Source organism: Fukomys damarensis, unplaced genomic scaffold (assembly GCF_012274545.1).
Source record: "Fukomys damarensis isolate Sample0158 unplaced genomic scaffold, DMR_v1.0_HiC HiC_scaffold_24, whole genome shotgun sequence".
In the NCBI taxonomy this organism is placed as follows: Eukaryota; Metazoa; Chordata; class Mammalia; order Rodentia; family Bathyergidae; genus Fukomys; species Fukomys damarensis.
In genome coordinates this window covers 63,526,575-63,549,737 of record NW_022900936.1, presented here as the reverse complement: position 1 = coordinate 63,549,737, position 23,163 = coordinate 63,526,575, and the positions used below count along the sequence as shown (strand labels likewise).

Below are 23,163 nucleotides of genomic sequence, written 5' to 3'. Positions count from 1 at the left end.
GGACAGCCCCGCTGGGCGGTCGGGGCAGCCCTTACCGTACAGGAAGTCGTACGCTCGGTTGGCGGACGCGTAGCCCCCGGCCCTCGACCTCTGCCCGCCCTGGTGCTGGGACACCCGGCGGTTGGCCCGGGGCTCTTCGATGGTCACTACGTGGCTCATGATGCAGCCTCTTTCCTCCGCCAGCCGGGACCGGCTAGGGAGGCCTGGCAGCGGCGCGCAGTAGCTATGGTAACCTCGGGGCACGCGGCGCTTAGGGCGGGGCAGAGAGGGGCAGCGCGGGAGGGGGCCTGAGTGCTGGCCGGGTGGGGCGAGTGGAAGGGAAGGGCCGCGAGGGAGCGGCCTCGGGTCCCACACGTTTGGGAGACGCGGCCACCACCCAGGATCGACTCCGAGAGCGGGGGAAGGGCCACCCTTCAGGTTCTAGCAGTAGTTCACCTGGCACACCCGAAGGCCTCTTTTGGAAATCCCTGGGAAATTTCAGAACTATCTAGACTGGTTGGGTGGTTTCAATTCGGAAAGCACCTTTCCAAGGGACTCATCCCGTTGAAGAACCCACGCCCCTAAATGTTGGGGGCTTCTCTAGCCCCACACCCATTCACAGATTGCAGCTGTCTACCTGGGCAGTAGACCAACTGCTTTTTAAAAATTATTTATGACGGAAAGCTCTAAAGATAGGCAAAGTGATTCCACTTTTAATGAATTCTTAAGTACCCTTTTCCCAGAATCAACATGAATCACCACTTGCCAGTCGTTTCATTTTCCCTCTCTTAGTAGCAGAATTTTAAATATATTATTTTGCTCTTAAATTGATCTGTACCTCACAGTGATATAGCTTTTAAAATGTAATCATCTCGCGCCGGGGATTTAGCCCAATGGTTCCAGCGCCTGCCTGAGTTCAATCCCCAGTACCAAAATGATAAAATAAAATTTAATCATCTCTAACAAAATGCACACTAATTCCTTCATATATTAGTTGTCCATGTTCAAATGTCCCTGGTTGAATACAAGGTATCACTTAATGTAGTTGGTGTGTCCAATTCAAGATCAAAAATTCTAAAACAGTGGATTTCAATAATTAACAGTGCTTTCAATAATCTTTCTCTTGGAGATTTTCTATGAAAAGAATCTTCTCAGACTAACGCATTGTTTATGTGGAAATACAGATTACAGAGGAAAGACTGGTTAAATGCTAGATTCTTCCTTTAAGCATCAAATTGTCAAACTGGGTCAGTATCCTAGCAAAGTTAACTACAAAGTTTTTGTCATATAGTATCTTTATGAATGCATACATTTTTACGTATCTGATGTTTGAAACAGTATGGTAATTACTCTTTGATATTCAACTTATCCCATTAAGCTACTAGTGCTTCTTAGAGTTGGCTTGTTTTTGTTTTGGGGTTTTTTTTGTTTGTTTAGGAAATTCATAGACACCTTTTTGGTTTTTTTTGGGGGGAGTGTTGTTTTTTTTTTAGACAGGGTCTTACTATGTGGTTCAGGCTGGCTTTGAACTCGTGGCAATCCTCCTGCCTCAGCCTCCAAGTGCTGGAATCACAGTCTTGTGCCACCTTATGCAGCCCCCCTCCCTTTTTAAACTAGGAATCAAAGCCATGATCTACTACTGAGCTATGCTCCTAGCCCTTTTAATTTTCTTATTTTGAACTTGAGATCCTACTGCCTCAACCTCCCAAACTGCTATGACCAATTGACTTGTGCCATGCAGTGTTAGTTTCACTGGGTTGTTATAAACATGCCATGGATCGAATGGCTTAAGCAGCAGTTACTTGTTTCTTACAGTTCCGGAGGCTAGAAGTCTAACAACAAGGTACAGTTAATTCTGTTCCCAGTGAGGGCCTCAGTCCCCTTTTCTCTTTTGCTGTGTTCTCATATGGTAGAATAGGGAAGCAGGGAGCTTCTGGTCTCTTCTTAAAAGGATGCTCATCCTGTCATGAGTGCATACTCCATTCGTATGACTCCATCTCAACTTAATTACTTCTCAAAGGCTCCTCGCCTAAACATCATCACATTGGCGGTTAGGGCTTCCATGTATGAGTTTTGAGAACGTACGGCATTAAGTCCACAGTGAAAAGAGCAAATGACTAACACACCATCTTTATGAAATTCGGTTCTGAATCATGTAGTCAACTTGTATAAAACAAACTGTGCTATTGAAGAGGAATGCTAGTTAATAAAATGAAACTTAAAGTTGGCCATGTTTGGAGAAAATGCTGTTTGGGTGTTTATGCTCCCCCATGTCATGCAAAGCAGGGGGCCCTGCCAGTCCTTGTCCCTTTGTGTAGGAAACAACCTTGGAAGACAGTGTCTCCTTTTGAGCAAAGTACAGACATTCTGACAGCCTATTATTAAGGCTTAGGCTTTCCTGAACTCACTGTTCATTTCTTATAATGCAACCCAATGTGCATGCAGATATTATCTGGCCTTACATCACCCCGTGGGAAATGGGGCTCTGGGAACTGGCGCAAAAATGCTGATTCTCTGCTGCTACTGCTGCAATACACTTGTTCTTTTCTGTAAGCCAGCGGTTTGGCTGCTTCTACCAGCATTCTTTAAACTGACAATGGAAATTGGAATATGTTTTATTCAGAGGCAGACATGTGAATACTGAGCTGTGTGACCCTGTGTACAAACCCCACCTATTTAAACAAGAATTTAAGCCTTGTAATTCTCCTCTCTCAACAGATGGTGTCGCTCCTTCCCCACCAATTTCAGTGACCTATGCGTCATAAAATCATCTGGCCTTGGTTTAGTTAGGCAGGGGAAATGACTACCTTTATCATGGAAGGATTTTATCTGAAGTATTTTTTAAATTATTGTTTATTACACTATCAGGGCTGTCACTCCATCCATAGAATTGCTATTTACTGCCGTCTGTGGCTTAGTAGTTCATTCTTTACCAGGAAAGAACATAATCACTGTAGTATTAAAAAAGTATTTTCAAGTCACTATTTCAAGCTTCTTACTAACGGTTCAGCAGTTGTAGCAATAAGAAGACTGAAATTTGAGTATTACGATTAAAATCAGAATTGAGAAGTGATACAAAAGATACCAATCAAACTAATTACAGAGTTGCCTTTGTAAAACAAATGGTTGAAACTTATCTTTTATTATTTAGTCTCCATAAACCACCTACCCTCAATTTAATCTCTAATTACCGCTCTCATAAACTGTTACGTTTTTCTTGGTGGAAGTAGGTTATTGAGATTTTTGGTATATGTGCTGCCAAAGCGAGCACAATTATTGAGATTTTTGGAATTGGAAAGGATGAATTTCATGTTTTATATTTGTTTTCCTTTAATACCAAAATAGGCCATCTCACAGGTCTTCAGGTATGTAAGGCTGTGTAAGAAAAGTAAAATATAATAATATTTTTAAAAAATAAAGTAAAACATAATAAAAGTAGACTGTGAAGCTTATTTATTCATAAATTAAAAAGTAGAAGATTTTCTTAGCAACCTTTATGTGAAGGTTAGCTGCACCATTCTAAAACAGAAAGAGAGTTAAGAGCTGGATATAAATTACTAAATATTTCACTTTGGAAAGGAGCATCTTTGGTCTTTTTTCCCTATGAGCAGAAGAGCATTCCATCTGGAAAAAGCAGTTGTTGGGAGAATGTAAAGGTCAAAGTGCTCAGAGAGGAAATTAAGTTTGTTGATGTCTTGAAAACATCAGGCTGAAGAAGTATGGGGCAAGAGATTGAGTCACTACCTGACTTCTTTGCCTGAGGCCTGACTTACTAGCTGAGGATGTCACAAAGAGGACGATCATAGCCAATACTCTCTTCACTGACCCAGGTAAGGAGAATGGGGAAGAAAGCCTTTCGCAACTGAAAAAGCTGCTTCAGTCATTTGGTATATAATTTTCGTTAACAGCCTGTCTCAATTCTTTCAATTCTCCAGATTCTCTTAGATAGTTCTCTCCTTTTTCCTTATTCGTTTTTTTACACCTTAAAAAAATCAGTAGCACAAGTAAACACAGACCAGTGATTAATTTAAAAATAGTATTCACCTTTCATTTAGACATTAAATAGTAAATAAAACAGAGAGATTGTTAAGCCTTGGAACAGCTACTTCCAAGTTATGTGACCTTGAGCAAATCATACACATTTCTGAATCTAATTCTTGTCCATAAATATTGATAATAATAAATTTCAGCTGCTCAGAAGATTACCTGAGGGTTCACAAACCCATTAGCCATATATATATATATATATATATATATATATATATATATACACATACTATGGCCAAAGATTATGTTGTTTTAACTATATAAGTGAGCACTTTAAACTTTAAGAAAAGAGACATGAGAAGGATTTATTAGATATAGCTTCAGGACACACTCGAGAATGGAGTGGGAGTGCACAGAGAGATGAGGCACCTTAAATGTTGTAATTTTAAAAATATTTAGACATTTCAAATATTTTCTCTCAACTTGGCATCTATTTAACTTTGTCTACGGTGGCTGATGTACAACTCCATGCCTTTATTTTGATGTAACTTCATGAATACTTTCACATATAAGTTCTGCTTTCGAGAAGTTGTAAAATAAACCATCCCTCCGTTCTCCATCCTCCACATTAAGATAACGCTCTTCCACGATGTTACTAGCTTTTTAGTTTGACCTTTCACTCACCAGCCTTTACCGCATCTGGAGCTCTTTCTTTTGAAGTTGTATTTAATTTTCTCCAGATGTTAGCCTGTTTTCTTTCCCTCATTGATTGGTGAGCCCTGTTTACCATATATTAAAGTTTCCAAGTGAATTCTGAGCCGCGTGACTGAACGCCTACTTCAAAGAACTGGTAATAGTGGGCGAAGGCAAAGTGTGGAGAACATCAGGGTAACATGTTGAATTAGTAAATGAATAAATCCAGTACGAAATAAAAAAGCATACTTATTAAATGTTTTCAGATGATAAAAAGGATGGTCATAATACCGAGAGGCTGAAACATGAGGATGGCAAGTTTGAGCCCAGCAGGGAAAACAATTTCAGGGGACCTTGTCTCAAAAAAATTAAAAAGGGTTGGTAATGTGTCTTACTTAGATGGCTCTGGGTCTAATTCCCAGTAAAAGGGAGGGAGCAAAGGAAGGAAGGGAGGGACATATATATCACCACGCAGCTCTTAAAAGCTTCAAAGTTCTGCTGAGAAAAATAAACTCATTAGGGCGGAGATTAGCTCAGTTGTGCCATGCCTGTCTCACAAGTGCAAAGTCCTGAGTTCAATCCTAGGTACGGGGGTGGGGAAGGGAGAATAAACTCATTTCTTTTGCCAACAATTCTGTTCAGGAAAAATTAAATGATTGTGTTAATTTTATTTCAAATGACATGGACACCGATTTACTTGTCTACCTGTGTTCAAAAACCTGGTCAGTGAAAAACAGAAAAAGGCTTGTGGCAGCAGGGAAGGGCTGGGGGAGGGAAGAAAGGCCATAATGCCCCAGCGTGAAGTTTGGGGAGTGAGACTGTTACTCTAGGGAACTTTCACTAGCATGTCACTTGTTTAGCTTGGACAAGTCAGTTTATCTTTTTGGGCGTCAGTTTAGAAAATCGTAGAGGTTAGATGTATTGAAAAGCAACCCAGCCGACTTGAAGCTGTCAGCTTTACTGAGCCCTCCCTAAACTCACTCAAGAACTACCTGTGACTCTCTAGCCGCCCTCTCTGCACCCACAGAGAAGCGGCGCCCAGTCCTAGCTAACCTTTTCTGCGCACGCGCTGATTTAACCTCCCCCGCTTCCGGTCCTAGAGGCGGAACTTCCTGTCATTTTGAGGCCATTGTGGAAGTGGCTGTGGACAAATCGGCGTAGGGGGGTCTCGGAAAGTGTAGTACTTGTGAGTTTGTAGCTTTTTTCAGCTTGCAAGATGCCAGGTCTGGCAGCCGCGAGCCCTCCCCCGTCTGAGTCTCAGGAGAAGAAGCCACTAAAGCCCTGCTGCGCCTGCCCGGAGACCAAGAAGGCGCGCGATGCGTGGTCAGTGCGCATCCGGGGAGGGGGCGGCTGGTACTGCGGCCCGTACTGCGGCCCGCGTCTTGTGGGCCCTGCGCTCTCTTCGCCTGCGGCGCCCTGGAGAGTTTCAGTAGGGTCTCGCAGGTTTCACAGTCGGCCCTTGGTGCTCAGATCGGTCCAGGGAAAGGATTAAAGGGGAGAGAGGTCAGACTGGGCCGAGACTCGCGTCACCTTCACATTCCTCCCTCCATGTGATTTTTGAGTATCGCGCATGTTAAGCACTCCGTAGTAAAAAGCATGAGGTTGCCGCCTGGTTTTGAGGAGTTTTAAAATATATGGAGACGTGTACTAGTGATTGCTTTACCGCCGGCTAAGGGTGTGACAAGAGTAAAGAATAAAATTTTCTGGTAATTTCTAAGGATTTCTTCCCAAATGTAGGGATAGACACAGGGTACATTTCTTACAGTTCTAAGGGGTTACCCTTCAACCCTTTAAAGGCAACCAAAAATTGAAAATCAATCTACAGTGTAGATGACAACGTTTATCTAGATGATTACTAATTCACAAAAAGTTTTGTTTTTCCTTATTTAGCCTTTATTGTAGAACAGGTCTAATTTGAAGGCCTCAGATAACAGGAATGTCCACCTCCTCCCACCTTCTTTTGTCACTACAAAGTAGAAAAATAATAGATACAAAAGGTAGAGGAGTCATAGCTCGTAATGAGGTAGGTGTATAGCAACTCAGTGCTTTCATTAATACTGTGCTTTGCAAATAATACTGTAAATGGAGGATTGAAAGGCCGCGGTCTATACTGAAGTTGCTCCAATGGTAGCATTCTTATTGAATCTTAGAATAGTGTGATATCATGAAGGGTTTGAATCCTGACCATCACCTTGAGTAAGTTATTCAACGTGTCTGTCTTCTGCATCTGTAGAAATGAGCCCAATAAATGTATTTGCGTCCAGGGTTGTTAATTAGGTTTAGTGCTACAGCATATCAGATCCCTTGCACAGTATATATAGCACTCAAAAACCATCAGTGAGTGCTAGCAGTCTCTCCCATTTGCAGACAGCCTTTGAGCTATACTGAAGGATAGTAAGACTTTTGGTGGAAGGAGAACCTATTTCCTTCTTCAAATTACTTTTGCCTGGGTCACTGGATCACTATGGCTTCTCCTTAAATATCTGCAACCAGAAGTTGTTCTTTTGTAATTGAATTTTTTTCTTTTTTTTTTGGTACTGGGGATCGAACTGGGGCCCTTGTGCTTGTGAGGCAGGCACCAGAACCACTGAGCTAAATACCCAGCCCTGTAATTGAATTTGTCCTGACTTATCTCTGCTGCATTTTCAGGCCCTTAAAATAAAGCTATGTGGTCCTAGTCTTTACTCTAAATTCTTAAATCATTAAAAGGGATTTGTCTTGCTGTTCCTTATTACCAGGCCTTTTGTGATGCTTATGTTGTAGATGTTTCATAACTAGAAGTGGATTTATTTAAGTATATTTGAATGCAGCACAAAAACAAAGTCAATTCTTCCATGAAAATGGGCCAAAAAAATAAGCCCTTCATTAAACATAAATATTTTATTCATTATAGAGCCATCTTATTCCTTGCATGTAGACTAATAGCAAGATTTCATGTATATAGTTCGTCTAATCAGATTTGCCCTAACATCTAGTTGGATGGAACATCTTTACAGACATTAAACTGTCACAAGATCAAATCAAAACAAAGCTGTCGGTATAACAGCAGTTTTTCATTCCAGCCATGTTTCCTCCCTGTCACTGCCATGTATGCTTACTATTGCGCTTCATACCTACTTCCTTAGATAACACGGACATTTTGTTTCACAGCATCATCGAGAAAGGAGAAGAGCATTGTGGACATCTGATTGAGGCCCACAAAGAGTGCATGCGAGCCCTGGGATTTAAGATTTGAACTGGTGAGCGTGTTGCTTCAGATTTGTACATTACTTCACATATTTAGTAGGGGCAACATTCTATCTCAAAGACAGTTCACCTGGTTAATCTAACATGCATAAGTGTTACTAAAAAAATAACTTCACTTCCCAATGTGAGGTATAAGTGATGCAAATAAACAGATGTTCGGCAGAGTTGAGAAGGGGAATATGCAGGCTTTCAAGAAAGAGTTTCCCAGGGCCAGGGATTTAGCTCAGTGGCTGGGCTGCCTGCCTTGCAAGCACGACGTCCCCAGTTCTGTCCCTGGTAAGAGATTCACAGAAATCTTTGAGTTATTTTAGAATCTGATTAACTCATGACTATAGGAAGTTCAAAATATTCCATTTTCCAATCTAAAGGAAGTAAATAGAAAGCATTCTCTGTTTCTTGTTTCTAATGTGGGTTTTCAGTAAATGCAAGTTGTTTTGTGCAAATGAAAATGGAATTGTTGCTGTTTCTTTTCTACCATGCTTTATGTTTATAAAACTAAAACCTCAGATCATTTTATTTATTTTTTTGCTTTTATTATTTATTTATTTATTTTGCCTCATTAAGTTTATTGGTACATTTTAGGTATACAGTACAGTTACATTCATCACTGGGATCTTGTACCTTTACATAACAGGTCTTGGTTCTCATTTTTCCCCTCACCCCTGCCCTTTCTTCACCCTCAACATTTTAGGTACAGTACAGTTACATTCATCACTGGGATCTTGTACCTTTACATAACAGGTCTTGGTTCTCATTTTTCCCCTCACCCCTGCCCTTTCTTCACCCTCTTCTCCCCCTATTTACAAAAACTTTATTTCCATTTTTTCATTTTCTCATACTGGGTTTTTTTCCCTTATTTCCTTTCCTCTATCCTTCCCACTTTCCCTCCACCTCAGACCATTTTATGAAGATCTTTGAATTTCACTTTTAGTACTAAAAGGAACTTTCAGTGATGTTTCTCCAATAATACAAGTAAATGATTTCCTTTTGTTGGGAAGCTCTTCCTTTAGATAGCAACTTTTCTTACTCCTCAGCTTCACTCAGATCTTTATTTAAAAGTCTTTTTGTTGGAAAGGCTTTTTCTTCTGAACACTTGATAAAAATAGCATCCCTTCCCTATCACACTATCTCAGCCCTGTCCAAGAGAACTTTTTGTGATGATGGAAATGTGCTGTATCTGCCCTCTTCAGTATGGTAGCCACTGGCCAGATGCAGCAGTTGAGACCTTGAATTATGGTTAATGAGACGGAAGAACTGAATTTTTAGTTTTTTTATAATTTTAATAGCAACATACAGGTAATGACTGTTCTTAATACCATCACTTTTATATTAAGCGTTTTTTAAAAAATCATCTTCATTGCTTCACTCCAACTAGATACAATGTAAGTTCTGAGAAAATAGGAATTTTCTGTTTTCCTCACTCATATCCCCAGCACCTGCAGCACTGTCTGATACATAGTAGATGCTCAATAGAGGATTGTTAATTAAATGAAAGAATAAATGAGAAAGTTAAGATTTATGGCTAGGAAAGGATTCCCCAGGTGGGTTAGGTAGGAGCAGAACAGGAACTTCTGGTCTCCAAGCAGACTCTCTCTGCTTTGTGCCCTCCTCTACACCCTACCACACTGCTACTTTTAACTTACCGATAACTAAGAGATAATGCCAGAGCTGTATGTCGGTTTCATAGTAATGGACAACCTGGCTTCTTTCTCTTTCACCTCTTTGCTGCTGCTTTGGAATTTCACATATGGCTGGTCTTCCTCTTTGATGTGTAAGAAGGGAGGGATAAGGAATTTGCTCTAGGCTGATAAATAGTATGTCTGTGTAAGGGAAAATGAACTAGGGTACGGAGCCTTCATTTTTACTCTCCTGGTAGACTAATGTCATAATGTTTTTCGCTTCACTTGTGTTTTCATCAAAGCATTAATCCTGCCTGGATTTCACTTTTTTATATATTTTATGTTTCTGTACATAGTATGGTAAATCTATTACAGTGGATTTTAGATTAGGTGCTTATTTAAAGAGTAATCCATGGCGAATCATTTTGTTAATTAAATTTAAAGGGAACTGCATTCTTAAAACGTATGCCTGGCTGGGTGTCGTGGCACACTCCTGTGATCCCTGCCACTCAAGAATGTAAGGTGAGAAGATAGCAAATTAGAGACTAGCCTGGACAGTTTAGTAAGACATTATCTTAAAACTAAAACAGGCTGGAGATGTAGCTCAGTGTTCAAGTGCCCTTGGTTACCATCCTCCATGCTACACACAGGAAACCTATTAACTATTTTTAAAGGCACAGAACTTCAACATGTGTATGTGGCTTCCTTGTTCGAATTTTAACTCTTCCTAGTTGGTTGTGTAAACTATTTACTAGAGCTGAACCTGCTTTATTTTTTAAAATGCTGGCTTTTGGAACATCAGGAACTTCTTTTGGATTTCATGTGATCTATAAAAGTGGTGCAGTTCTTTGAAGTAGCATAAATTCAAAACAGTCATAAGATACTATTTTCCCTGTGTTTTCTGGGCAGAGAGTAAGAGTGATAGCTTTATATTTCATTTGTGCATTAAAGAAAATGCCAAAACTTTAGACTTAGAAAATTTGATAGATTGTGTAGCCTCGGGCAGATCTTTTTTTAATTAATTAATTTATTTATTTATTTTTAGTTTTGTGGTACTGGGGATTAAACCCAGGATCTTCATATTGAGCCCCATCTGTACCCATTTTTTAATTTTTTATTTTGAGATAAGTTCTCACTAAGTTTCTTAAGTTGCCCAGTCTGGGCTTGATCCTCCTGCCTCACCCTCCCAGAGCACTGGGATTAGAGGCCTGTGCTACCACACCTGACTGTCCTTAACCTTTAGAGTCTTAAGTCTTCCCTTCTATCAAATAAAGATAATAACACATACCCAAACTACTTCATTTTACTGTTGTGATGATTAAGTAATATTTTACTTAATTACTTAATAGTTCATGCTTTGTGAATTATAAAATAGAGACCAGAACAGAACGGCTCACACCTAGGAAGTTGTGGATAGCATATACTCAGTTGAGGTCTGTTGAATTAGGTCTGATTGAATTAGTCTTTTGACCTAATTATGTACTTTTGAATCCTAGTTGCTCGAAGAACAGTCTAAATCTGTATGGGACCTTCCTAAGAAATCAAATTGTCACGTTTTTGTTTTCAGCCTAGTAATACTTTTGAAGAGGGATGTATGTTTGGATCCTGTTCATCCCAGGCTTCTTATTTCCTGAGCCTTTGTGGGGAGATGGAACAAAATCAAATTAAAAAAAAAAAAAAAAAACTTGTTCAAGCAAAGAGTGGATAGTGGTAAAATTAAAACCTACAGTTCAGGTCTTTTATATTTTCTTTACATTTTGCTCCTTGTCCTTCCTGAAATGGTACTGGTGGCAACATACCTATTTTTAGAATTAGCACATTATCCTAATCTTTAATCTTAAAACTTCGTTGTGAATGCTAATTAGAAAGACACATTATTGACACGCATCACTGCATCCAACCCAATAACCAGGCCCTTGGTTGCAGGGTAAAATTGGCCCAGTTGTCTGCACTGCTCTGAGATAACACTTAACTACCTCTTAGAATATTAGGTCTTCTTGAGAATAGCTTGAAAGGAAAAAAGTTTGGAAACTTGTCTTTCCAGCATTGATCTTGAAAGTTCCCTAATTTAAAAACCATGTAGGTTTTAATGTTATTTCTAAGTAACATATCGCTGACTATGTTGAGCTCAGTGGATTGAGAGTTAAGTCTGTTATACCTCTTTTGTACTTCAGCAAGAGTAGGCTGCATTCATCCAGTGGCTCTTACCGAGAGGTGCATGTTGTGTCAGAGTCACCCAAGGGTGACATTCCCCAGATTCACAAGCCTGGGCACTGGCCTGCCCCAGAAGTTCCTAGATGATTTTAAATGCACCCCTCTTTAACAACCACTGACCTAACCTAAAGAATAGGAAGTATGCCAAATATACGTTATCTCATAATTTAATATAGCAAAGGCTTGGAAACTAGTAAGGAAAAATAGGTGCGATGGTGGCAATTCTGAACAATTTTTTTTTTTTTTTAACTGAAAGTAGACAAACCCAGAGCCTATTTAGAAATGTTAAGAAATAGGTGGCTAATACCTTTCTACCTTTAGGAGTCAGAAGAAACCTGGTGCACCCAGTTTGGAGGCTGAAATCAAATTCAGCAAGTAACCCTGAGTAGTAGTGATATTATTCATTACATTTAACTGGCTGTAGTTAACTGGCTGTTTACTACATTTAACTTAAAAATGGGGCATACACACAAATAAGCAACTGATTATGAAAATTTAATCTGGAAATAATCCAGAAAAGGAGTCTTTCTACCATTCAGACTTCCTGTTTTTTACAAGATATTTATTAAAACTCTAGAAAATGCCAAAATGAGAAAGGTGTCCCTGCTGTCCAGGACTCTGCAGTCAGAGATAGAACCAAGGAGTTTCCATGGACACTGTGACAGAACCCCCTCCTGATGCATAGGCAGAGGGTTCTGTGGGCTGCTGTCATTGGACTGTGAAAGTCTACATTTTTTATTATTTTTCCTGACCTTTCCTTGAGTATATTCTTTCTTTGATCTTTTTAGAAAACAGTTTTTGTCTTGATGAGCTTTTGTCTTACATGTTCCTGCTGGCTTAAACCACCAGTGGTACCTGCAGGACTGTCCCATGGAACAACTCATACCATAGTTGGTTCAGAGCTGCCTGGCAGCAAAACATGCAAATTACTGGCCCCAGTGTAAACGTGTTAACCCAAATGAGTGGGTCAGGTGAGGGAAGTACTTGCTTTAGACTTGAAGAGTTGGCTAGCCTGGCTCTGTTCTCTCTTTAGCGTTGTTCTCCATATTCTGTGTTAGGAACTGGAGTTGAGAGTAATGAGAGCTATATGGAGAGAAGCCCAGTACTGCCACACTAGTCCAGGAGTCCTGTCATTTGCTGCTCTCCCTTTTCGATCTTTCCAAATTGATTTTTAAATCATTGCCCATATTTTGCCTTTTGACTAAGTGATTAGCTTTCCACAGGAAGTGTCTTGTGTACTAAGTTGACCTTCTTTCCACTTTGTGGACCTTTGCCGCACATTGTTGAATGGGAGGGTGGGGTTTGCAAGTCTCTTTTGTTGCATATCTCTAGAAATAAAATGCCTTAGCCCTTTTTGGAAGTTTTTTTTTGGGGGGGGATGTTTATCTCAACAACATCTTAAGATTATAAAATTTATTGGGAAGTTTCAGTGATAATTTTTAGTTAGGCTCAGCTAGAGTTTTAAAATGTGGATCTTTATTTTATGGCTGATTTAGAATAATTGTGGCAGGTAGTAACATTACTGCACTGAGGTATTCAGATCTGGTAGTCTTAAGTCCCTAACTCCATAGGTCTGCTTGACGTTTGAAATCTGACTTTCTAAAACAAATCTTTTCTGTAGGTGGCCTGCTCTGTGACTGAATAATTCCTGAAGAATGAAGATTATATCATTTTGGAAATTCTTTGATGAGCTTTGATAAATGGATAAAGTATTTATAATTTATTAAAAAAAAAAAAAAGAAAGAAAGTGTCCCAGTTCAAAGTTGTTCAGGTGTGTTTCATTTTGTGTTCCTTACATACCGGTGTAGCTTTCTCTCCCTCCCGCCACTCCCCGCTCCCCTTGAAGGATGTATTAGCAAATGTTGTGACTTGGGTTTCTTTGGTTTTTGCTACTGTGTCATTTTGGGAACTGTGGATATTTGTTAGGAGAAAGCCGATACTTTTCTCAACCAATGAACCAATCTCCAAAATTAGGTAGATACAAATAAGAATTTTAAATACTTTCACCAATTCAGAATGAGTGTGATGGCCATTATCTCATTCATTTCTCACATTTTGATTTTTACTTTTAGGTTTCTTTCTCTTACCTGTGATCAGTGCTGGGATCAGATCCATGCTAGACAAGCAATCTGCCTCTTAGCTTTATCCCTAGCCCTTAAATGTTTAGCTTTTTTTAAGGGGAAGAACTGGATAAGAGTTCAGTTTCAATATCAAAACCATATTGTTCTTTACTAGTTCCATTTTAGGGAAAAGTTTATTAGATTTTGGATCAATGTCCTTTGGCTTGGAAGCACTTGACTGTTTGGCATTAATAACCTGAGCCTGCCTAGTTACACTGCAAAATAGACTAGGTTCAGAAGTTTAATGCCTAGGGACCTAGGGATTTGTTGTTATTATTTTCAGTTTTGTTTATTTCTCCTACAGGGTCTTGACTGTAGCCTAGGCCACCTTTGAGCTCGCAGTAGTCCTCCTGCCTTAACCTCCTGAATGCTGGGATTATAGGCATTCACTTATAATGTGTTATTAAGAACCTGGCTGAAGGTAGAGGCTGTCCTCTATTAAAAAGCCACTAACCAGATAGCTCCATGCTATGTCACAGTGACACTTGGAATAGAACAGGAAGTATATCAACCCTGTGGTCCTGCTAGCTGCTTTAGGGTCAATGATGCAGTTGTCATGTGTTGCCCTTAACCACACTGAGTTTAAAATCTTACCAAAGGTGTGAGGAACATAATTTAGAGGATATGTACTATTCGTGTGTTTTGGGATGGGAAAACCGCATCATTTATACAATAAATGAGCTGAAGTTATTCCTTAGAAATCCTACCTAATTAATTGGCATAAGGGCCAGGGATTTAGCTCATGGGGCTGGGGATTTAGCTCAGTGGTTCTACTGCCTGCCTCATAAGCACAAGGACCCAAGTTCGATCCCTAGTACCCGCCTCCCCAAGACAATTGGTGTAAGTGCCTGGGTGTGAAGGATGACACTCTGGATTAACCACTGATTATATTATGTCAAAAAAAGTCACAATGTCTTTGAGTCTGTTTTTCTCAACTGAAAAACCACTATTTAAAGATTTTCAGTACTAATTGAATTGATGTGTGTAAAGCACTTAGCATAGAATCTAGCAGTGGTACTAGCATTGTCTGATGCTTTGCTTCCTTAGTCATACTTTTATTTGAATACTCATTTAGATTTTTTTTTTCTTTTTTTATTGGTACCAAGGGATCCAACTCGGTCCTAGTGCTTGCGGGGCAGATCGCAGAGCCACTGAGCTAAATCCCCAGCCCCCTCATTTAGATATAATACTTTCACTAAGTACTGTGTTGTTTATAGAGAATTCTAGGTAAAGACCAGAATCTTGGACATCCAAGACAGGTGTAAACCAACTTCCTGCTCAGCATACAGATCCTTAGCAGGTTGTTATCTGAACTCTAGTTGAATATGTCCTAGGAATACAGAAGGAGTTCATATATTTTTACAAACATACTCCATGTTACATATTTTTAATGAGATTATAACATTGTTCTTTTCCCCTTAACATATTTTACCATCAGTGAAGTTCACACTGTGGCTTACCGTAATGTAACCAAAATGTCTTATAGGGTACCCTCTGTGTGTCAGATGTCCTCCAGGAGTTACATCACAGTCTGGGACAGGAGGTGTATCAGATGCCTGTATTCTGACTTGGGGTAGAGGAAGAAGGTCGTTTTATGTAAACATAAAGAAGAACTCGCTTGGTACCCACCAGTCTATAATAGACCACTTTTCGGTGTGCTTCTTTCCATACATACCTCCCTGTGTGTTTACATCCTTTTTACTTTCTTTTTCCCTTTGGCTACTCTGTAATAACAGTGCAGTGGAGGATGCCCTAGGAAAATTTTCACAACTTTGCTAATCACACAGCTAAAGAATGGATCAGAGGCTATGCATGTTTTCTAGGCTTGGGAGAATACTTACTGCTTAATTGGTCTCTAAAAAGGGGGTATCCATTTGTCCCTTAATATCTAAGGATGCCTCTTTTCCTCAGCACTTAGTAACACATTGATTTTTTTTTTCCCCCACACGTTGGCTAATGTGATATGCTTACCTGATTTGGAAAAGAAGGAAAGCGTGCCTCTTGGCCACTGCCACAGCTAAAAATATATCTCACAGGACCTCTGCCCATCCTTCCTTAATATATAAGCCTTTCCAAAGATGGGGGTGGTAATAATATTAGATGCTGGGGGTGCTGGTGCATATGCCTGTAACCCCAGTGACTCAGAAGGCTGAAGCAAGAGGACTACAACATGGAGGCCAGCCTGAGCAACCTAATAAGACCCTGAATCAAAAATAAATAAAGGGCTCCGGATGTAATTCAGTGGTGGAGCGCTTGTGTGGCATATACAAGGCCATGGGTTCAGTCCTTAGTACCATTAAACAAAAAAGGCACTGCCACAGTTCTGTAATTAAAACGAATTTGGCCTAGTAGATGACAAGCACTTCTAACACCTCTTTGCTGGGCCCCTGTTACACACAATAATTCCTAAATTCCATATAGAATCATCACACTGTTTCCCATACTGTCTTTTTGTCTAACCTTGAAATGTTTGACTTGAAAGTTAACTGAAAACAAGACCATCTCCCAGGGCAACACCTAATCCAGGAATACTTTGCATTATATAGGTCTGATGTGAGACCCTTAGAGGAACTGCAATCCCCATTTTACAGGTGGATGTAAGTGATCAGAAAAGCTAAGGGAATTGTGCTGGCCAAGTAGCTGATGACCTAAGACAGGAATCTGGGTCTTTGAAGTTCAAGCCCAGTATTCTTTGGTTTTTTTTGTTTGTTTGATTGTTTTTTTGGAGACAGGGTCTCACTATGCAGTTGAGACTGACCTGGAACTCGCTATGTAGCCCAGGCTGGTCTCGAACTCACAGCGAACCTCCTGCCTCAGCCTCCTGAGTGCTGGGATTATAGGCGTGCGCCACCATGCCCTGCTAAAGCCCAATGTTCTTTACAATACATGGTGTCTAGTCCAGTTATATATTCATGTATTCATTCTATACACATTGGTGAGGGCTGAGGATGTGCAAGAACAGCCCGAGGTGTTGAGTATTCATGTGTGAGTCATATACATCCTGTCCTCAGGGAGGTGAGAGCCTGGTTCAGTACTTCCTTAGGCCACAGTGCATGCCAGCTCTGAGCTAAGTACACATCATTGTGTTCAAAGATTCGTAAGGCATGGGCTCTGTACTTAAAGAGTTCGTAGTGTGGGAGCAAATGAGTATAGATCTTGAAAGGATAAAAGCAAAGGCTTACTGCCGTGATAGCTGTTCCAGGGTGCTTTCCTCGAGAGTTCACATGTGACCGTCTGGTTGTTTCTTGGAGGTAGTTCCACCTGCGTCAGTTAACAGTACTTTTGACAGCAAGTAATAGAATTCTCATCAAGTAAAACTCCTAGCGGCCAGTGTGGCGTTGGGGCGAGCTCTGCGCACAGTGATGGCATAGATTCAGTGAAGCCATCCATCTGGGACCCAAATCACTGGCATCTCAGAGCTCTCTTCCAGGACTCACAAAGCCAAGTGTGTGCGTTTTGTTCAAATCCAGCAAAAGACAGGATCCCCCAAGCACGGACGCGAGCACTTTCTTTAGTCTAACTCAGCCATATTATCTATATTTTTATGAATTGGTAATCACCAGGAGAATACCTTATGCTCATTGGTCAAATTGTTTATAAGAGCAAATCCTCTCATAGTTTTTTCAAACTTTTAAGAAGAAAAATGTGTACAGCGTGATAAGTGGTCTAACCTTCAATTATAATTTTTATCAGTACTGGAGATTTAACCACTGAACTCCATCCCCGCCTTTTAAATTTTTTTATTTTGAGACCAAGTCTCACTAAGTTGCCTAGGTGGGCCTCAAATATGTGATCTTCCTGCCTCACTCATCCCCAGGAGCTAGGATAACAGGCATGGACGACTGCCCCCTAGTATTCAGTGTTGTGTAGATATGGAAATCTGAATCAAGATGCGTTCCATTTCTAGTATTGTACCAGAAAGCCCAGTTACACCGAAGCAATACAAAAATGCATAGTAATTTGCTACCCGGTCATGAAGTCTGGAGATTGAAACTTCCACATTTATGACAACAACGTATATTATGTACCTTTTCCCAAAAGCCCCCCTACATACTTCCTCTTCCATCTCGTTGGTTATGTGCCTTCCTTTAAGCTATCACACTAATGAGATACTGTACTTGGGCTTTACCAGTCTTTTCTGGCTCTGGCAACTGAGAGAGAAGCCCACCCTCCTTAACATATGCCCAAACAAGTAGTTTTTCATAAACAAAAGACTGGAATGGATGTAGTAAGACAGCCTATTTGCTCAAGATCAGTTTGACAATCAATTTGATCTAAATCCTACAATCATAACTTTATCCTATTTTAATATCTATATTAGGAAAGCATTAATCTCAAGCCCAATGTTCATCCTACTGTGTGTGGCAAAGAACTAGCTTTTTCTTCCAGTTACCACAGACGAATAGAAAAATGAAGTTTAAAAGGGGGGGGCTCTAAACAGGCACTTTCAAGCCCAAAGTTTTGATTACTAAATTCAAAGGCTGTAAGCTCCTCTGTTGCACTTTCAATTTCTGTCCTTATCTCAGCGTGGCCTTTTGGGTGGGTGAGCAGAGTCAGCTCCACACTTGGAAGGTGCCGTATGACTAGCTGACTGTGTAATCTGGCCCCAGCCTGCCCCTGCTGTCTCATGTCATGCTGCTCTTTTGATTTGCCTATGACAAACAAGCTGTTCTTTGTTACCAGATTATGCCATGTATTTTTGCTTTGCTTCTGGGCATGACTTCACATTCTGTTCTTTCCTCCTGGAATGCCGTCCCCTGGTTGCAGAGCACCTACTCATGTTAGACCAGCTTAAATGTCACCCGGCCGGTGACACTTCTAAAGCTTTTGCATCTCCATCAGTATTTTCTTTTCAACCTTCCTTATTTCATAGGGCTGCAGTTTTTTTCTGTACCACAAAATTTCTTGAAGGTCTCCTTTTTCATCCCTATATGTCATTGACCCATACACTTTGTCCTGACTAAGCGCTTACTGAGTTGAATCAGCTCAGCACATTATGTGATTTCTGTTTCCTTTTGTTCTTAACCAGATACTTTTCACTCTTCTGCTTTCATGTTGGTGGATTTCCTTATAAGGACATAACTATTTTGATACATACTAAAAATTTTTCCCTCTTTTGTCAAATCTGAGTTTAAAAACAAAGGAGGTGCAACTTCCCATTGTCTCACTCTGATCACAGGTCCTGTCCCACCGGCATCACTGTCACTACCTGCCACTGTGTCCTTGACATACATGCCCCCCAGCAGTGCACCCCAGGCCCCTGTATCAGCAGATATATATAGCTGAATGTAAACTCCCACAGTACCTGGTAGGACGCCTTAGGCTCACGCTGACCTAGGCTTCAATCCCTATGCATATACTTGCTCTGTACCTTGGGGAAGTTCCCGAGTTTCTCTAACTCATTTTTTAGTAAAAATAAAGGTATCTTAGGATAATACTATGGGAAACCGTAGTTGCTTGATAAATGTTCATATGCTCGGCTCAGATACACATAAGAGAATGGGCATCAGGTCAAATGAGCAGAAGATAGTGGATCTGCCTGTCTCTTTAAAGAGCCAAGGCCAGCCCATTGGGCAGGTTGTCAGAGAAGGAAGACTGCTGTCAAATTCCAGCTTGGGCAAAGCCTCGGCTACTCCCCTGCTGCTGCACTCTGACTTCCTGCTCACAGCTGGCAGGATGCCTCCTCTGGGAGCTCAGGACTCTGTGACTGAGGGTGCTAGATGAGCAGCTCCTGTGTGTTAGAGCAGGTGGGTTGGTTGGGAGACAGGATAGTGGCATATGGAAATCCCCAAGGTTCAGGCCAGACGTCCAGATCCTTGCCCTGAGGGAGGCTTGAGGGCATTTCTTTAAGCACTCCAGCCCTTCTCCTTTACCTCAGCTTCTCCTCTACCCCTGCTTAACTTTGGAAAGAAGGAAGTGCAACACATGCTTGTTTGTCAGTTGATTTTGATTAAGTTGAAAACTGGCTTATTTCAGTATGCCATCCATGTTCACATCCCCATGCCTGTGCTTCTCCATTCTCACCCCAGAAATGCTGTCTTCCTTTTGCCTACCGTAGCCCTATACCTCACCAAACACCAGATCTGTCTTCCTCCCCATCATCCCTCTTCCTCCTAAATTACTACGGTTCATTAAATGGATCCCTGTTTATTGTGCTTTACACAATAACTGGTATGGATCTCATCCTTTATGTCCACATACTGTGCTAACCACTTGGAACAGAGTATTTGACGGTCTAGGGTTCAAATCCTTTGTTCCCTGTGACAACATGTTCCTCTTTGAGTCTCAGTTTCTTTTGTAATAGCTAATGAGTAAGTGTATAAAGTGCCTGATGTAGATCTGGCACTTAATCGGTGTTTAATAGATAGAAGTTATAATTTAGAAATATTTGAGTGGGGTGATGATCCAAGCAATGAATGACCACTTATTAACTTACTGCATCCAGATATATAGGAAATCGGTTTAGAATTTACAAAGCTGTTTTACAGTACTTCCATGGAATGGGTATCAGATAAATGCCTAATGATATTGACAGTTGACTTCAAAGCTTTCAAGGGCTTTTCTGTCTTCATTGCTAAGACTTTTCCTGACAGTAGTCCCCATGCTGCCTTCCCTCTGGCCGTCCCCACAGGGAGCTCTGTGCAGTGTCCCGCCTGCTGTGTCGAGGTAAACTCTATGCTTGCTCTCACTTGTCCCTTCTAGCCCACCTCTCTGGCCCGAAGTCTTATCTTGTCCTCTGGGACGTATGCTGCATGCTCTGCCAGCCTGCCTGAGTGGCTGGCCTGTTTTTTTTCACTGCCAGCACTTCTTGGATTCCAATTCCAAACATGGTATCCCTCTGGGGTCACCCTTTCTTCCGGTGCCAAGACAGAGCGCATTCCAAATGGAACACAAGTGTGCCTCCCATGCTGGGCTCTCTGCATTCTGCTTGGGAACAACAGAGAGCAGGATGTGGCTGCTTCAGCCCGCACTGCTCAAATTTTCAGTCTCGGTGTCCTACCTTTCTCTCAGAACAATTGAGGTTTTCTGTTAGGGACCAAATGTGAAGACTGTACTAAGAAACCTGGAGCCAAGGAAGTTTGCCAAAGCTGTGCAGGGAGGACTGCGGCCTTGCTGAGGCAGAGAGAAAGTTTTGAAATTTTCTGTGCGGTGTACTATGTTCTGGCTTTCAGCCCCAAAACCACCAGGAGCATTCCTGCCAGCAGAGGAGGAGCTGGTGGTGAGAAGCCGCAGGTGAGAAGATATCTGGGAGAACAGATTAATTCATCTGAGTCTCCCATTTGGGGACCGCATCAGAGCCCAGCAAGCCTTTGAGCCACCCCAGAGTCAGGCACCGACACCGGCATGGCAGGCCAGCTCCTCTGGCAGGAGCCTGTGTGCATGAGCTGGAAGCAGGATCTGGAAGGGGCTGTTTACCACCTGGCCAACTGCTTCTTGCTCCTGGGCTTCATGGGGGGCAGTGGGGTGTATGGGTGCTTCTACCTTTTTGGCTTCCTGGGCACAGGCTATCTGTGCTGCGTGCTGTGGGGCTGGTTCCATGCCTGTGGGCTGGACGTCGTCCTTTGGAGTTTCCTGCTGGCAACGGCCTGTCTGCTCCAGCTGGCGCACTTGGTGTACCGCCTGCGGATGGACACCCTCCCCGAGGAGTTCGACCTCCTCTATAAGACACTGTGGCTGCCCCTGCAGGTGCCCCTGCGCACCTACAAGGAGATCGTTCTCTGCTGCCAGGAGCAGGTCTTGACTCTGGTCACAGAGCAGACCTACGCCGTGGAGGGGGAGACACCCATCAACCGCCTGTCCCTGCTGCTCTCGGGCCGGTAAGCACCCTATCGTCATCTGTTCTGCCAGCATTTCTTCCCCGGCCCACACTTCCTCTTTCCAAGTGATCCTTTCCATTTCATGTCCTTTCTGTGAGGGAAGGATGTGGCAAGGTCCAACAAACCAAAATAGATTCTTCTAGGAATGAGTTTACTTCCTCTTAATATTTTCCAAGAGGAAACTAGATCAAGAGATCTCTTTCTGGGCTGAAAGAAAAACGACTTCATGTGCACTTGCTGCAGGCAGATGTAGAATTCAGAGCCACAGTGAACACACACACACGCACACACACACACACACACCAGTGTGCCATTACATGACCTCTAAGCTGCAGAAATGTCTCTGCAAGCCTTAGAAAACTGAACATTTCAGCAGGATTCCTGTTTTCCTTCCATATGCCTTCAACATTTGTTAAGTACCAACTATGTGTAGGAAACGAGGCCAGAAAAAGAGATTTTTTCCAGTATTCCCTGTTTCTTGCCAGTTCATCGAAGAAAAAACCATTTGGGTCTGGGTGTCCTGTGCCAGTTCTGAAGTGTAGCCACTCTGTGGATAGCCAGGTGGGAGGGAAGAGCTTTTGTCCACTTCTCCATTCCCACTTTTTTCTGTGATTTCTTTTTTTTTTTTTTTTTTTTTTTTTTTTTTTTTGGTACTGGGGATTGAACTTGGGTCCTTGCACTTGTGACGCAGGTAGTGAAACCACTGAGCTAAATCCCCAGCCCTCTGTGAAGATTCTTGCAGGTCAGGGAATCCAGTCCCAACTCTGAGGCTCCCACAGTGACAGAAGAGGAGTGATGCATGTCTCACTGAGGTTTTGGTGGAGACTGACAGATGTCAGCAGCAGTGGTCTCAGTGTATGCCCAGGGCGGCCATTGACACCCAATGAAAAACACCATGGCGCTCTGTGCTGCACACTTTGTGGGCAGTTGTGTGTTATTCTTTGAAATAGTGTCCTAGAGGCACTTGTCTAACCTCCCCCACCCTGCCAGCATGCTTGAGCCCAAGAAGGTAGTTGAAAAAAACAAGGTCATCAGAGGGCTTTGATTCAAAGAAAGAAAGAGAATGAGTAGGACCAGGGATTTAGCTCAGTGCTTCCACCACAGGCACAAAGTCCCAAGTTCAATCCCTGGTACAAAAACAAACAGAATGAGAGAGAGACAGAAAGGGAAAAGAAAGGAAAGAGGGAGCAGGGGAGAGAGGAAAGAGGGAGAAAGAAACAAGACTATTGACCATACAGTGGGGGAAAAGGCTTGGTAATGATGACAATTGTACAATAACTACTAATAGAAGTAAAACACATTTATGTATTTATAGAACCCAAGGTCTTACAGATATAAGTTGTGATTTTTATGGAACTCAGAGGTCCTGAGTTGAATGGGCAATAAGGGGCGAGGTCTTGAGGAAAGACATTTCATTTCATTTATAAGTGAGTTGAAAGTGCAAACAAATGCAGTTATTGGCCAAAAAAAAAAAAAAAAAAAAAAAAA

General features: G+C 41.6%; 3 protein-coding genes across 9 annotated transcripts in view; 2 read left to right on the top strand and 1 right to left on the bottom strand.

The window, feature by feature from the left end:
* The window catches only part of Cfap91 (cilia and flagella associated protein 91), a 61,885-nt gene extending 61,575 nt beyond the window's left edge, over window positions 1–310 (bottom strand). The window contains exon 1 of one of the 2 annotated variants that reach the window (XM_010630020.3): window positions 36–310. In XM_010630020.3, the coding sequence (XP_010628322.1) occupies window positions 36–159 (124 nt within the window). In that variant the 5' untranslated portion in view covers window positions 160–310. The remainder of the gene's footprint in view (window positions 1–35) is intronic. The other variant, XM_010630019.3, reaches the window with a different exon arrangement.
* Window positions 311–5,756: 5,446 nt separating this feature from the next.
* The window catches only part of LOC104866191 (cytochrome c oxidase copper chaperone), a 22,555-nt gene continuing 5,148 nt past the window's right edge, over window positions 5,757–23,163 (top strand). Inside the window, exons 1-3 of one of the 2 annotated variants that reach the window (XM_010630025.3) lie at window positions 5,757–5,982; window positions 7,810–7,898; window positions 13,360–13,485. In XM_010630025.3, coding sequence (XP_010628327.1) covers window positions 5,876–5,982; window positions 7,810–7,894 — 192 coding nt within the window. In that variant the 5' untranslated portion in view covers window positions 5,757–5,875 and the 3' untranslated portion in view covers window positions 7,895–7,898; window positions 13,360–13,485. Of the gene's footprint in view, window positions 5,983–7,809; window positions 7,899–13,359; window positions 13,486–23,163 lie in introns of those variants that run through there. The other variant, XM_010630027.3, reaches the window with a different exon arrangement.
* The window catches only part of Popdc2 (popeye domain containing 2), a 21,895-nt gene continuing 19,195 nt past the window's right edge, over window positions 20,464–23,163 (top strand). For all 5 annotated transcript variants that reach the window (XR_002025544.2, XM_019208323.2, XM_019208322.2 and 2 more), the window contains exon 1: window positions 20,464–21,675. Coding sequence is in view for 4 of the 5 variants with exons in the window: in XM_019208323.2 (XP_019063868.1) it covers window positions 21,203–21,675 (473 nt within the window). In the remaining variant the exon portion in view is untranslated. The remainder of the gene's footprint in view (window positions 21,676–23,163) is intronic.